Consider the following 17,646-nt stretch of genomic DNA (forward strand, 5'->3'; position numbering starts at 1 on the left):
AGACATATGAATCCAAATTACCTCGGAGTTGCCCGAGCATATGCCGGGACTCATCAGACCAGACGAGGACGCCCGGTCCGGAGACTGTGTCCGTGTGCCCAGCTCCGGGGCGCTATGCACGGGGGCGCGACCATTGGGCGACATCTATAACAAGAAGAAAAGAGGAAGTCTTCTTTATAATGAGAAAGCTTGTATGAACAGTTTGAGTGGGTGAAGATTATGAATTAATACGTGTTTAATAGTAACACAATAACTAAAGGACAAGTAAGTGAATTATATGTACCTTCCTATTCTGTATTATTATGTTCTCTTCATATTTTTAAAATTAAAAAATCTTTAAGTGACCTTTTCAGAAGAGAACGAATCAGCGCTAGTAAAAATATATCTATACTTAAATTGATTGCATTATAATACTCTTAAAATTTGAAAAACAACATTTTATGAACGATACGGGATTCGAACCTACGACCTCCGGCGTTCCGTGCCGGTGCTCTAACCAACTGAGCTAACCGTTCGAGTACCGCCTCTTTATAAAATTCTGTTTGCTTTGTTCAACTCTCAGGTTGTATTGTTTAGATTTACAAGAGAGACATCTCAAGTCAATTTCCTAATATGCAAATATTGGGGTTGAGCAGGTTATCAACTGTAAAGTAGATCCTGTAGATGAAGCCACAACCTGAGAGTTGAACAAAGCAAACAGAATTTTATAACGAGGCGGTACTCAAACGGTTAGCTCAGATGGTTAGGGTTCGAATCCCGCATCGTTCATAAAATTTTGTTTTTCAAATTTTATTTGTATATTAATCCTTGAAGTGAGGGTTATCACTTTAAAAATATAACATATTGTTTATGATACTCTTATAAAAGGTGGCTTCCTCAGTACTGCGAGGACATTTCTTCACTAAAAGCCACCGCCTATTACTATATAAAGCGTAAATTCGGCCTCACATGGAGTACTGTTCTCAGCTCAGTAACAGCTTCTTCCATTTGATCTCATACAACGAAGAGCCGCTCGAATCATCGACGATCAAGTCATCCCTTCTACCGCATTTATCATGGGTAGTGCAAAGAGGAATTGTTCGGTAATAATAGCTGCCGAATTTCACCAACGGACATAACGTCAAAATGCGAAATTTCGCCCGCATCATAATGACATCTGGCATTCTACAAGGGCGCGTTTTCGAGAAATTTCTTGCCTCGCTGGCTGTCCTTAGGGGTCTTCAAGATACGCCTCTCTTGACCCTTGGTGTTGCGGATAAATGGTCGCTTCACCACTTTACTTCTCTTATATAAAACTCGCTCACTGTTATTAATTATGAGTTACGACGACAGTTAAGTCCTAACACTTGACACAAATAATATTATGCCAAGATGGTGCAAACTGGAGTCATAAGGATCAAATAAACAGACAAGCGTCACTTTTATACGCTGAACATTGCAACGCAACCAGGATCGCCAGAATTAATAATCAAAAATATCTCGATACTCATAAGATATAAGAAGTTATCGAGACTTGGAAATTACAATAATTATAACCAAGGCTTGGAAATCGAATAAAACTATAAAGATGAACACTTTATCAAGAGGAGGTTACAACACAAATCTATCTAGTCGCAGAGATATAACCCAAATAATATTACAAAAACTCAGGCATGGAATAAGTCGTTTTGCTTCACACTTCGGTACACCCTTCCACCACGCAATCACGCACAGCTTTAAATCATGGCGGTTACGACGTTTTGGTCGCAAGAAAATTAAACCATTTAAGCGCTTTATAGTGCTGCATATTTGAAAAGTTTAATGAGATTTATTTATTTTTATTTATTTATTTATTGAAAAGACCAACAGCATAAATATTACAAATTAGTCTTAAAAAAAAAATTAGTGTACATATATATAGATTTAACTAATGTTTAAGCGTTGCAGCGAACTTTAGTTCTAATTCGTTACAAAAACATAACTTTTGCTTACGACAGATTGTCCTATACTTTAATTTTTAGAGCTGATATATTTACCTGGTCTTGCGGCGTAAAAGATTCACTAAGGTACTGCCTGACTTGACTCTTCTGTTTCTGGATCACGTGATACCTGGTGGGGTTCTCCAGCACTGTTCGGACCTGGGAATAGACAAATTTATATTTTTTAACCAATGTCAAATAGTTTTTTTACTACCAAATAATTACAGCACAATCCATCTTTAAGGCGCTATAGTCCTAAAAAGTAAATATTTTTAAAAATCTACTTAAAATACTTCTACAAATACTACGGTTCCAATTTTTTTACATGTTTATCTTCATTTCTTTATCTAAATTATTGCTGTTTCGAAAACACGATTACGAAAAAAGTCTCGATAGATTTATTTTTTGAAAAATAGTCTTTTTTATTTGAATTGTTTATATTATCATAAAACCATGATAGCTATAAACACAAAACTTATTTTATTCGATAGTTTATTAGTATTTATAAGTTTTCCCTGTGGGATTTATCAATACGCTTTGTGAATTATTTTATATTAATTTTTTTCGTAATAAACCAAACGCGACGCCTTGGTTGCATGCTCGCTCAAGCCAGCAGTACGCCCGTGACCACTGTCAAGGAAGGTACTGTGTTCGTGTCTCTCGGGCTCACATTACGTAAGATTTTAGCAAACAAGTACAAAGCGGGAATCTTAGTAAAAAAATAATGATGATGCGACAGCGTATTTGTTGAAATATATAGGTTAATGTAAGTCGGAAAGTAATAAAATAAAATTTACGTAATATTATTTTGAATATTATGCCACGCGGGATTTTTGTATATATGTACTTTAGGGAAGTTAGATAAATCCAAGATGACCGCCGCACAAAATTATGATTCCAGCAATATGGATATCGTGTCCGAGGTTCTCGAGGGTGCAGAGATCCGATATCCAAGGTATCCGTCCTCGACACCCTCGAGAACCTCGGACACGATATCCATATTGTTGAAATCATAATTTTGTGCGGCGGCCATCTTGGATTTCAAAAATGATCACAAAATCGTTCTCTGCACCCTCGAGAACCTCGGACACGATATCCATATTGCTGAAATCATAATTATGAGAAATTGAAAAAAATGAACATTTCTCTCATACGTCGATAAAAAAGATTTACTTCAAAAATGCATAAAAAATATAATCACAGTAATTTCGTACTCTAGCTTAACTGTAAGTTTTTAAAAAATATTACGCGGTCCTTCTGGGTCGCTAGCATCGGTCGGTTCGTTCTCAGCCATGCCGGACGCCCGTATCCATGCGTACCTATCGAATCTAACGTTCGCGCAATTTTTACCTAAAGTGTTGGGAAAACCTCGCCTTAAGGTTTTTCACCGTTATAACTTATAGAATGTGTATACACTATACACTTATTGTCATTAAAATTCCTCATCTATCCAGATGTAAAAATATGAAATAAAGTACAAAATTGACCACCATTCAAATAAACAATGTATTGAACAGAGGCAAGAAATTATAGGCGCTTATTAGATTATATATTTCAATGAAACTAAAATTATTAACTTTCGTGAGACATTTTTAACTATATTTATTTATTACGGCTTTATTCACGTAACAACATCACACGTCGTCACACAAACATGTTAAAGTGAAGTGTATGAAGTGGTTCTTTTTTAAACATTTAACTTATTATAACTTTTAAATTTTAACCCTCAATTCAATTGTAGGTATGTATTGATAACCGATGCTTGCAAGTATCGGTTTTTTATTGAAACCCCATTAGAATACTGAGAGAGTTTCTTGTGCCGTTTCTTCAATCAGAGCGCCATTTCTTCTCTCAGAGCGCAATTTGTTTTAGAAGCGATGGTTATAGAATATAAATATATTTATTTACATGTCATGAAACTACATGAGTTCATAAAGGGGCATTGACATGCGGAGAAATAGTTATACTAAAAGTCAAATAAACTTTATTATATTAGGCTTAAACTAAGCGCTTTTGAATAGTCACTATAAATATTTCTTTTAAATTACTGAATTTATCATATGCCCGAAAAAAGTGGAGCTTGTGAGAAGAACATACAAGAAACTCAACGGCCACTCTATTTGATTGAAAAGAGTTTCACTTCAAAAGAGCGTTATTACATACATAACAAATTGGTTTGTAAGATGCTGCATTCCAATATATAAGTCGTGTTTATCATACTTTAGAGTCTCAAATATTAATTCATATTTCAGTACTATTAAGACGTGATCTTTTATTGTTAAGCGCTGGGTACATACCTGTAGCACCTGTGGCGGCAGTTCCACGTGTGGCGTGATCCTCGGCATGTCCGCTGGAGGCGACTTCTTCTTCTCCTCTCCATTCTCCTTAGACTGACTCGATTGCTGTGCCTGGAAACATTGCCCAAATCAGACTCCTTTTCATATGTCTTCTCGTGAGATTAAGCGGAGAAAAGAGCATACGAGTCGCAAGTGACTTACAAGTAACAAGTAACAACAATACAGAACAAACCAGAAACCGACACCGCGATCAACGTTGATGCGGTGTTACATTGTCAACTACCAGGGCAACACTAACATTTCATTTGTAAGTAGTACATTTATTTCATTACAATATTGAATTTATCAAACAAGCCCTTAAAGCGGTAATGTACAGAGCAGGTGAGTCGCGGGCAGGTATTTATTTTGGACACAGTGCACAGCGTAGACATGTGATTGAACACTCCTTTTGGTTGGTTCTGTATTCTGGGATAACGCTAGAGAAGTCACAGGACACTTGGTGGATGCACACGTAGACGAAGATACAAATGTTTTGCAACATTAATGCACGATGCGGCATTCGAACCTGCACTTCGGAAGACTACGCTTCAAACTAAGCCAACTCATTAAGAATACTACTTTTACTGTTGTCAGCCAGCTTAACCCAATAATTATTTTTTATGTAAGAGGGGGCAGACGGGCAAAGAGACTCATGTGATGGTATGTTGTGAGGCAACCGCCCAGTAACATCCGCAAAACCAGGGGTCAAGAGATACATTCCCGGCCTTTAAGGTGGTAAGCTCCATGTTTGAAAGTACCTGAGTCCTATCGGTTCGGGAAAACTGCAGCCGGTAATTGATTCCACAAAGTTGCTTTGCAACGCTTTTCTAACAAAACTAGTGGTTGTGAAATGCCAACACGACGCAAGGGTAGGATTTTCGAATTTTGACGTAATGTCCGGTGGTGGAATTCGGCTGCTAGTATCAACCCGAACAATTCCTCTGAGCATCGTGATATATGCGGTAGAAGACATTGACTTGAAATGTCTCTCTTTCAAATCTAAACAATTATTTTTAAGTGATAAACAAATTGTTACTTTACTTTTTTTACAATTATACACGCGCAATAAAGTTTGTCTATCTTGTGGGGCCTACCAACAGTGCGCCTTGCGGTACGTGGTCGCCATTCGAGGACTTTACTACCCCAACGGCTATCTGTCCGTCGAACTATGTGCCCTGCCCACTGCCACTTCAGTTTTGCAATCATTTGGGCTATGTCGGTAACTTTGGTTCTCTTATGGACCTCCTCATTTCTGATTCGATCTCGCAGGAAAACTCCAAGCATAGCCTTCTCCATTGCCCTCTGCGATCTGGTCAAGATCGCTGGAATACGATTGATGAGGGCAGCACAGGACCCATCGTCGTGGAGATCTTTGGGGGCCTTTGCCCAGCAGTGGACGTCTTCCGGCTGATGATGAATGAATGAAATCAAGTTTGCTGTCAGCTGAACTCTAATCGCAACATGGTCAGCGCATATGGGATTGCACTAACGCTGGAGCGACGTCAGCGCTAACTGTCGATGGAGCACTAAATCCAGCTTAAGATTGATATATTTCCCACGATCGATTGTCAAATGACCGAATATCAAGATCAGCCATAACTACAGGAGGTTCAAGTTCACTCTTTCCGACTCTGAGATTATAAAAGGAGTCAGCCTCACCTGTAAAGACTCTCTTCGTAGCTGCTCCTGGGCATGCTCTCGCATCAACTGCTGCTTCAGCTGTGTGCGAGATGTCGGCGTTAGTGTCTTGAACGTTGGCGGACTGTAACAATAATAACAATTTTCTGTTAAATACCGCTCCGTACGATAATACTTATTAAAACAGTACGTACTATGTACTTTTATTGGGTACAGATGTGCCCAAAGGTTTACCTTATAATGAAATAAGTTACATGAGTCATTAGACCCATCAGACATACGGGGTCTGTTTAACCACCCAACGGGTTCACTTGAAGCAATGCTAACCTTAGCGCATTAAATCAATATGAAATATAGGAAGAAATATTTTAAAACGAGCACGCGACAAAATCCTTCGAATGTATTTTGCTTAGAAAAATCCAAATAAAGGATTAATTGAATATCGACTAAGGCAATAAGATTAAATAGCTATCAATTATAGAATCGGATTAGACAAAGTAGCCCACAAATATTTTAATTGTGATAATATGCGATATAAGGTTTTTATTATTATTGTGTCCAAGACGTTGAATGTTTTGTAGGAATCACGAAAAAAATATATTTATTACACAATTTTGTTTTTTTATTATTTATATTTGGTTAGGGTAATACGCATCCTGGTAACATAAGTTAAGTTCTTCATAATTTAAGTCCGGCAATGCTTCTGTGATACCTCTGGTGTTACAAATTAGTATAGGGATACTCTATAAAAACATAGCGATGTTTTAAAACAGTGGTTTTTTCGGCGTAATCAACTCAGCATACTAAGCGAAGTTTTAGTTTTATCATCAACAACTTTTTATAAATCCTCAATGAAATAAATTTAGCGTTTGTCTTTACAAACATACTGCATTTCAAATGCAAGAATGTTGTTTTTGGCAATGCATCCTTGGGCTATTACAATAATTTTCGCGACTCCATCACTATTCAGCTCACGTCAAGTTTCGGGGTTCGCTCGTGGACAAAATACATTATTGGCATAAACAGGCTAATTTGACTGTTTGAAGTCCAAACTCGATCCATATTAAAGGATTCAAACAGTGTAAACACAATTTAGTTATGGTACTTTCATTTTTACTACCAGCTGGCCTGAAAGACTTTGTAGACCTTTGGGTGCAAGAAACAAGAAAAGTTTCAGCGGAGTAGTTCTTAGCCTCTGTCCTCTAACTCAACTCTCGCTTTCAGACCTTATTAAGTGGAGCAACCATGATTTCTGCATTAGCTGTGTACGAACCCATAGTATATTATTATTGTATTAGCATGAGTGGTGAACAGAAAGAGGTCTGGAGTACAGCGAGGCGTATAATGGTTGGCTTCACTTGACGAGGTAAGAGAAAGAGTACCATAAGAGCACCCACATTTGCTACTCTGTGGCTGCTACCGTAAGGACGGCTAGGTGGACTACTTCTCATTTACTAACACGCAATAAGCAATCGGGTGAGTAACATGCCTGCACTTTTTAATAAATCAAGCAGAACTAATACAATGGTTGCGGAGGGTATATTTGGGTATATACCATTTTTTTAGCAAATAAAACATCTAACCTAAAAACCACCACCATCTTTACATCATTTAATAGCATATCAGATATATAGAAAAGCGTGGCGATTTTACCAACAAATAACGCGTTTTTTTGAAATACTCCAACTTTAGTTCTAAACTAAAGAGGTTGGCGTCCATTAAACCTGAAAGAGGCTGAATAGGCGAAATAAGGTTTTCCGTAAATTGTGGTTTATATAGTCGTCAAAATACTTTAGGGAATAGATATTGAATTTTTAGACGTGCACGGTCTAGCGAAACGTAATGAAAAAACTTCTTATTTATTTATATGTGTAGATAATACCTTCATGACAGAACAGCATAATGAATTATTATCTAACACAAAAAATACACCTCACCTTAAAAAGTGATAGCGACGCTACTAGTACAGTGATGGCTACTAGTACAGTTTCTTGGTAATGTTAAAAGTCAACGCAATAAATGGTCCGCTGTCATGAAATTCAACGCCAAGGACTTCTAACAGTTGTGTTTGTGGTTATCATCAAGATGTCGTGATAGACCATTTAGATCAACGAGGGTCGAAGACGTGTTAAACGCTTTCAAATACGAAATACGTGTCATAAGCAGTGATAATAACTCAATAAATTGCGTCACGCAAAAACTGACTTTTACAAATCAACTGCAGCCGAATTCTACCATCGCAACAATCGCAATATCATCTGAATATTTAGCGTAACAGTACGGTTACAGAGGAACTTTCTTCCACGTATAAAAAAACCACAGAAAGAGCTTCCAAGCGCGATATTTTCAAATATATATGGATTCTAAATGATAAATATATAAGGATGTTCTAAAAAACTGTGTACCTAATAGGCAGGCGGCATCGCATGAGTATGCTTCTGGTGTGGCAAGAGAATATGGGCGACCCGCCACTCCTTTTCCATAAAAAATAAAAAAAGGAAATGGCAGATGGTCAAACTAATATAAAACTACCTGTCCATAATGGTGACGATATGACCTGAGTCATAACGAAATACAATACGACCTAGTTCTACTACTATGTGTTTCTGACGAGTTACAGAGAAGGGTAGTAACAGAAGTTTTACTTAGCATCATACTTTAAAAAATAACTACTTTAGATACCCGCCAGTGGGAATTTTGGGGGTGTATTGTGATGACGTGATATACTATAATCATATAGTTGATTATACTATAATCATAAGCGAAAATCGCAAATATGACTCCAAACGCAATAATGCCCTAAAAAAAGCTTAACCATAAAAAATCAATGATAACTGTTTGATGGTCAATTTATTTTGTAATTCAATACGTACTGAAACTTCGAACAATGGTGGCGAAACTCGAAGAATCAGACCAGACTCATCAACCCATCTTCACCATTACTGCTACATGATGAAGTCTCATACGGCTCGAGAAAACGTTTTAACAAATTTTATTCTCAAGATGCAAAACTGGCTTCATAGAGTTGTTAGGACCAGGTCTCCATATTTGTACCTAATTTTAATATTATGACCTTACTCTGATATCGAGGATTAATACTATGATTAAATAATACATATAGTACAAAACGGCGATTTCATACTACTATTATTATAACCTGACTGTGAATTGAGATGGCATACAGAGATTAGTATAATAGAGATACTAAAATTTCTGCGAATAAGCTAGAGCCATGTGCGCGATGTACATGTCAGCCTCAGTTTGAGTATCTCAGTCATAATCCCAATTCCCAATTATTAACCTAGAAGTCTTAAAACAAAAAAATAAACATAGGCTGATATTCGACAATGTCGTATCAGCAAAAAACCCATACCACGACATTAATTTGCAAGTACAGATTACAAAACGTAGTTACACGATTTATTAGCGTGTTAAAACAATCCAGTATTTTTCCTTTATCCTTTAAATCAGACCAGGCGATAGCGATAAGGAGAAGCAGCGTTGTTATCATTCACCTCAGACTTATCAAAAATTATTTAACTGCCGGCTGTTCCCCAAATCGCTGATTGATGGTCGTAAAATTGTATTTTGATTTGAAATCATTTGTATTGTATTGAGTGCGTAATTTTTAACGTGTTTGCGGGTGATATTGCTGAGATAGTAGGTACAATTGTATTTTATGTTATGTTGATTTAGTGCCTATTATAATATTAGCTGGAGATAAAAGCAATATAACAAAAAAATCCAAGAATAGTCAATGTGGTATTTATAATGAGAACAAATTATGGAATAAAACAAATACCAAAGAGCTTAATATATCGACGACCTAATAAATTTGAAATCTCTTCATGTCTTTTTTTTAATTGATTAAAAGAAAAGACGATGTATTCCATGTAGTAATCATAATAAATACAATCATACATTCACTATCAGTGCTTCTAAAGCTTTATCATAGCCTAAAGTGTTATTAAAGGTTGAGCGAAGACCGATTTCAGACGTATTGAGCGATGATTCCCATAACTACGTAGAACTTTTTCTACATTTCAGTTACGAAGAACGACGTTCAGCGAAGTTACGCTAGAAACTCTATAGTGAAGTGAAATAATATGTTGAATTATACGGTGCTCAGCCGCCTTTCTTATCGAAAAAGAACACCGGGACTGAAATTTCTATAAAATAGGTCTCAGTATGTCCCTTAGTTGCCGGGGTAACTAAGATTCGATAATTTGTCTTCAATAATTTTTAAAATTATCATATCATCTTTTCTATTTCAATTATCATTGGCTAATAATGCCTAAATCAAGCAACCATCAGGCAAATCTGCTACTTGTACCTATAAAAGGCATATATGTGAATTTAATAGCATAACGTCTAACAATAATTCAATCAATAAATGTATACTATCATGTCTTCTGTGTGTGAGAATTTTAGATGTCCCATTGACAACAAAAATCAAACCGGCATTACATTGGAACAACAACAACAAACAGGATGATGTCAAAACAAATTCTCGAATCTCTTCAGGCCTACCATCTAATATAATAACGGTCATCGTTGACAGTAATGTTTCACACGGAACAAACTGCATCCGGTGATTATGCCACGCACGTTGGTCTAAATTACACCAATTAAAGCTCGCTCTAATATTTACTGAGAATACAATGAGTTAATAGTTGACGATTCTGAAGTTAAATTCTATCACTGTAAGCTAACTAACATTAATAGTCGAAATCGACCTTGGTTTAACTATGGTAAGCTATCAAAACTATTTTTAGATAAGTAGAGTTTAGTAAAAAAAATAAGAATTAATTAATTGAAATTTTACATAAATTGTATAATACATAAATTAATAAAGCAATGGGTATATGAAGGCAAATAATGATAGATACTTTATTCAAGTATAATATAAGTAATCAAGTTAAACATTTTTTTCATGATTATTTGAAACTAGTAATGCATTGCACGTTTAATAAAAAGTCCACAGCAGATTTTCTGACCAGCATTTTTCCGATAGCAACAATTATCTTTGATGATTACACTACTCATGTATGCCTGGAAACAAAGCTGTTTCTCAGGGCTAGGGTCCCTTTAGTTAACCTTTTAATTAGAACAAACGAAAAGCGGCGTGACGTTGTCATTCCATGTTATGAATCACCGAGCAAGATTGTCTGATTGAGGATTATATACGGACCATAAGTACATACTCATAATGTATGTCAATATGTAGTTGACGATTACGAAGAAGCCATCACAGACATCTGTTTAATTAATGACTGGACTAAGTTATGTTATTACGATTTGCTTTCAGTGTTTGGAGTACGTCAAGGTGTTATATTTGGACCCATATTTTAGGGAGTCAATGTTGGGATTAATAAGTTTTTAATCAAAGTTTCAAAAATAAAATAAAAATATTTACGAAATGTGCATTATTCATTTAATTGTGAGATAGCGGGGACAGTAAGATATGACGACCAAAAAGTATCGTGGATAATTTATTATAATTATTAGCGTAATAAATTACGAATAACCTCAACAAGTTTTCAGTACAACGATCAAATACAGCAAGCTCATTCGGTCACAGTTGTGCCAGTTATAAGACGATGACGGCAAACGTAATAGTTGCCATTCATAAGTAGTGACCTTCCACCCAGCCGGTAAATGATGCTCTTCCTACCGCCAAGGACGTTGCAAATCGTGTGAGAGCGCTCGCTCTGAGCTTCCGTGTTGCTACTGCTAGCGTTAGCACTATTGCAAGTCATTAATCTCATATATCAGTTCCGAGAAATTTACGTCGTTCATTAAAAAAAAATCTTTTGGACGATCATTCACAACGATCTTCCAAACGAAGCAGAGTTTATATAAAATCTTGTACCCGTTATTCTCAGGTCTTAGGCATTAATTTCCGAATGCGTGGTAGTTTTTCACTTCCAACAAGTGTATACATATCCTATTTTGGATAAAAATTTGAATTTGAAGGTAGAGAAGGCATTCTGTGCAAAGCCTTCCACGGGTATATAAATACTAATTAGGAAAAAGATAGTGCAGTTTAAATATTAAAAGACTATGTTGAAATCGATTTCTTGAAGACAATCTAACGTGGTACAATAATAGAACTTCATAAAACTTAAGTTAACAATAAAACCCGCTCATAAACGATAGTCTATCAGCGTTAATGTACAAATAAAATGACTTTATCAATTAGACATCAATGTGAACCGCGCTTATGAATGAAGGAGTAAATACACAGGCCATTATATGCAAATGTTATCGTAAAATCGTCTTAATTACTTGCTTTAATAGATGCAAAATTGGTCGCATCCTGTTCAGTCATTAAGTGCGTCTAGTAAATACAGTTATTTATAACATGATAATATTTAATTAATATATTACAACATAATAGTTAACAAGCTTAATTATAAATGAATTTTGACACGATGAATATGCTCATTCAAGGACTAGCGCTGTAGCCCTATTCTCGTCACAAAACGAGAACAGGGTCGAAGAGGCCTTCGGCCAAAAAGTTAAATTTCGTATTTTGTACCACAAATTGACGGATCCGTTCCGATTGTAATAAGGTTACGTTCCGATTTAGAGAACTCGTATGATGCGTATTCTCTCAACAAGATCGAACGTCAATTGTTGGGAGATGTGTATTCTGCAAAATTTTGACGTTTGGTGGAGTTATATGATAGACCTAGATAGATAATCCTTTTTACAACGATATAAATATTTTAGATTTGGTAGAACAATATTGGTAAAGAAAAACGTGGATAGGGTCGGAACATAACGTATAATTCTGTAGTGACAAAGGTAAGATAAAAAAGTTTTAAACTTGGAGTAACTTTACACTACGTTTATTAATAGTAGTCAAAGTGTGAATAAAATTATTGTAATTTTTTCTACCATATAAGGTAAAAATTTATCCAAAAGTTAATGGCAAATAGTGAATCGAATCGAAAAACTTAATAGCCTATTCTGCAACGAATAGTTAATGTCCCGACACATTCTGTAGATTATAATACATAGATAATGAATAGGTCATAAATACTTAATAAATACGTTAAGCAATTTGTAATTTTTATTATCATATCCCTCACCTCTGGGAATAATTATTATACAAATTATATTTGTAACAAAATTTATGAACGATGCGGGACTCAAAAACCGCGACCTCTTCTGTTCCTCCCAGAAGTGAGGGTTATCACTTTAAAAATAACAAATTGTTTAGATTTAAAAGAGGGACATCTCAAGTCAATGTCCTAATATGCAATTGTAGCATATTAGGAAATAGACATTTCAAGATTTACAAACCATGCGTCACTCGAACGGTTGGAAAGAGCGCTTGGATATAACCTGAATGGTGGCGGGTTCGAGTCTCGTATCGTTCATAAATTTTGGTTAAAAATTTGTAATAAACAAATAAAACTTATAAATACGTTAAGCTGAAAATATTAAAATTTGTACTCACTCTTTCTTATTGTTGACGACAATGACTAGTTTCACTTTCCGAGGGCCCTTGGTCATTTTGCAGCTATCCTTGCTATTGTCCGCTGGGCCCTGGCTTAAAATTTTTAACAGAGGAATGTTTTCGTATAACTATCACTGAAGCCTAATGGCTTCCATCTATCGTCACCTCACTGACATCTTCACTAGCTTGCTCCACTACTTTTCGAACACATGTCTGTTTAATATCTATATCACTTGAGTCAAATACTGCGTTCACTACACTTAAATCACTATTTGTTTCAATAATACTGATAATTTTCAATTTCCAAAATGCATGCTGACAAAAAATGTGTTATCAATTAAGCATACGATTTAAACAGATAAAGAAATTAAACATATTCACGTTATAATCGATGTATTGGCTACGTTTTTAAATCCCTACAGGTATTATGTAGTTTAATTAAAATTTAAATAGATTAAAATGATTAAATCAACTAATCTCACTAAAGGTTTACATGTAAGCGACGCTAGTTGATTTGAAGCAACAACAATCGAACATAAATATGATATATTATTAATGCAAGAGCCTGTTTATGAGACTATTGTAACATTATGTAAGAAGTTACGTTAATATAACGCGATAGTAACACAAGCGCTGCTGCCAGATGGGTTTATCAAAATGGCACATTTTCGCGTAAATCATACAAGTTGCGCCTATATCACGTCGAGATTTCTGGATGATGAATGATGATGCATAGCGACACGTTCATGATTGTGATAAGAGGCTATCTGAGATAAGAGCAACAAATGTAACACTACCACCACTGCCTAAATCTCTCGGGCGCCATATTATAACGAAAAATAAATGTTCGTTACAATGTTTAACATTTATGCATGCATGTTTAACATTTATGCATGCATTTTCCTAAGTCATGATAGTAACATAAAATTATTTATTGTTTTATATAACTCTACATTTATTTAAGTTAAATATCACGTGTTACCATTATAAGTGTTTCCATTTAATTGACGTATATGTTAATAATGATTTACTTATACTAGCGTTATTTTGTAATTATTAATACATGTATGTTGTATGGGAACCAATAAATAAATAAATAAATAAATAAATAAATTTATTTGTTATAATCGTATGACGTATGCCTCAAATATTTTGCTTGTAAACGAGCAATTCTTGTAAATATTTGTTATGTATCAAACAACGGCTTTGATAAAATTTTCTATACGGTCTTATTCGGGGATTCCGTCTATGGATAATAGCGTTTTACTGATTTTAAACGCCCGTTGTCTATCCTCTATCGTATATCTAATAATCAAAATACTAAGGAGCTAATACAAAGCGTGCTTGACCGTTTACGACTTGTCAATCAAAAACAGTAACAGTAACAAAATATTTTTGTAAGTCTATGGATTTTAGGGCCATTTGGTATACCAAATGGCGCTAAAATATTTACTGCATAATATATCGAATGCGTGACGAAATTTTATCTACACCAACGATCTTGATGAAATCTACAATTATCGATAGTGACGTAGTTAATTACTTATAAACTGCGATTTTTTGGATGCACGATAAACAATATTATTGTTCCCTCTCTATATAATACAACATGTACTCGAGTCTGTCATAGTTATTATATACACAGTACGCGACAAAGTTTGATGTTCGACTCAATATGTAATAGTTATAAGGAGAAGAAATGAAATAATTAGCGCCTCCATTGCTTACGCTCACACACTGCCGAATCTATAGGATACAGACTAGATAGAGTCGATGTTGGTCCGTATTTCAGAAGGCATAATCTACATACATAATCCATGATCAGATTTTTTTTGTATCATGAAGTAGAGTTATGAAGACAGCGACAGCAAACATTTAAATATGGATTGTGTGTTGAAACGCCTTATGGAATAGGGACTTAATTTTTTTAAATGTTAGGTAAAAATCTCGATATCTGGAATAACATTTAAATATATTTTTTTCGAATTACGATTTGACTTCTGGACGTTAGTGACGCTACGAGCCATCGTCCAACTATAACAGTTTCAAAATGACCTACATTGCAACGCATCGCACAACAAACTCATCAACCTGAGATCTAACACTGAATGTCTATGATGCCTGTAGTTACATCGTTGTTGTGTCATATAGTAAAACTGCAGAATGTAATGAAACTGTAAAAAAAAGGAATTTAAATTTTTCAGTACCTACAAATCGACAATTTCATACTTTTACCATTTATATTAATATCAACAGTTAAGTATTATTAAAACCATTGAGAGAAAACCCGATAAAAATTTTAATTTATTTAAACAAAGGAATCATTTTAGAATATTAAAGACATATATATATACAAGACGCAAATGCAAACATAAAATACAGCCTTAATAGCTGTTGTTGAAAATATGGTTTCTTTATGATTCAATATTGTTTATGAATGTATTTTTTGTATAAATATTTAAGTATATAAATATTTAAGTATTAAATTTATTTTATATAAGAGAGAGCAAACGGGCAAGAGCCACACAGCATGGGAAGTCAAGTTCGCAAACAACAGGTGTCAAGAGATGCGTTGCCGGGCTTGAAGGCAAGCTCTTTTCTTGAAGGTCCCTAAGTCGTATCGGTTCCAGAAAACGGTAATTGATCAATGTGTTTTTCACGGTTTGTCGGAATAGTGGGCGATGAAGTCAAGTCCAAAAAGATACACACGACTGCAATTGTTGTTACTTTTGGTACAAAAAAGGCTAAATCGATCAGCGTTGATTCAATAGTTACGTAATATTAATGATAGTAAAAGTATTAACATAAACCTAACATGTACAGTATATTTGGGTGCACATTTGGGTCACAAATAAAAAACAACCGCTACTATCCGTGATACAGAATCACATGGAAATACAAGTGGAACGCGTGAAGAAATAACACAAATATGTACTTATGTGAACGATAATGAGCTTGGTGGTAAATAAACAGGCTACATTTCAATGATAAGATAATTGCATCAAAACGGCGTATGCAAACAGAGGCTAGTCGTGGCTTCATCTGGAATACCGCAAAAATCGTTTACCTCATCATACTTGTGTTGCTAAGTTGGATTCAAAAGCATGTGACCCATTGACGTACAATAAACAAGTAGACTCACAATCACGCTCAATAATTGTTTGACTCGAAACTCAGTTTACGCCTAATAGAGGCAGAGTTTTCGTTCAGTTGTGTTTTGACCGCGCTTTGAATATAACGCTACGCAATCACAAAGTGTTCAGTGAAAAACTGTCCAAATAACAGCATATCCAAACGTAAAAAAAAAGAATCGTGTCGTATTACAGGTAAGTAGTAAGGTTTAATTATCAAAATTATGTGACTCACTTAACGTTTTTAATCATTTTGCTAAATAATTAAATTACAATTGTTACAACAAAATACATCGCCAACGAAATTTCAAATGAGACGTCCGTTTTTTCTCACCACCATCATTGCATGAATGTATGAGTTGAGTTGATTTATCTGTATGTCTGTTAATGTTAAAAGTTAATAAGTATACACAACACCGCTCGGACATTATTGACGACCTTTTAATAGGCGATTGTGAGCCTAGTTGTTTAAGGTACGTCAATGATTTGACCAGATCATTTTCGAAGCAGAACCGTGTGTAGCCATACCAGATATAGTATGAAATGTTACATAGAGGTTACATTGAGGTACCATTGAGAGGCAAAATATATAATAATAAATTGCAAAAGATGACAGTCGCGAAGATGTGGGTTATATACTGCATTTATCACGGGTAGTGCACACGGGAGTTAGTTGTTCGAGTTAATACCAGCTGGCACCAGACATCACGAGAAAACGCGAAATTCCCTTCAAGCATAGAACATACTCCCACCTCAAGGGCCTGCCACGCATCTCTTGACCCCTCGTTTTGGGAAAGTCCATGAGCGGTTGCCTCACCGCGTTATATTACGCAATGAATGAAATGGATCTTATGAATACTTTATGTATAGCTTGATTGTACTTGTCTATATCAGGAGAAGTGGTAACAATAGAAACACTTTTTGGTGTTATATCAACTCAAATGTGATAAATTATGTACATCTGTCATGATAATATAATCTGAGATTTGGTGATAGTACGTTGGCCTGACCTCGCATTACATTACGATTTGATTATATACTGTTATATTCTTGAAATTTGAAACAGATTCGATTGTTAGGCTGCATTTAGTGCTCGATCGACGGTCAGCGCTGAC

At 35.3% G+C, this 17,646-nt stretch overlaps 1 protein-coding gene across 6 annotated transcripts in view; it reads right to left on the minus strand.

The window, feature by feature from the left end:
• The window catches only part of LOC126979715 (transcription factor EC), a 131,463-nt gene that overhangs the window by 13,230 nt on the left and 100,587 nt on the right, over positions 1 to 17,646 (minus strand). For 3 of the 6 annotated variants that reach the window (XM_050829193.1, XM_050829191.1, XM_050829192.1), the window contains exons 2-6: positions 13,401 to 13,715; positions 5,954 to 6,056; positions 4,256 to 4,366; positions 2,016 to 2,117; positions 22 to 144 (exon numbers count right to left, since the gene is read on the minus strand). In XM_050829193.1, coding sequence (XP_050685150.1) covers positions 22 to 144; positions 2,016 to 2,117; positions 4,256 to 4,366; positions 5,954 to 6,056; positions 13,401 to 13,456 — 495 coding nt within the window. In that variant the 5' untranslated portion in view covers positions 13,457 to 13,715. The remainder of the gene's footprint in view (positions 1 to 21; positions 145 to 2,015; positions 2,118 to 4,255; positions 4,367 to 5,953; positions 6,057 to 13,400; positions 13,716 to 17,646) is intronic. The other 3 variants (XM_050829189.1, XM_050829195.1, XM_050829194.1) reach the window with 2 other exon arrangements.

The sequence above is a fragment of the Leptidea sinapis genome, chromosome 4 (assembly GCF_905404315.1).
Source record: "Leptidea sinapis chromosome 4, ilLepSina1.1, whole genome shotgun sequence".
Taxonomy (NCBI): domain Eukaryota; kingdom Metazoa; phylum Arthropoda; class Insecta; order Lepidoptera; family Pieridae; genus Leptidea; species Leptidea sinapis.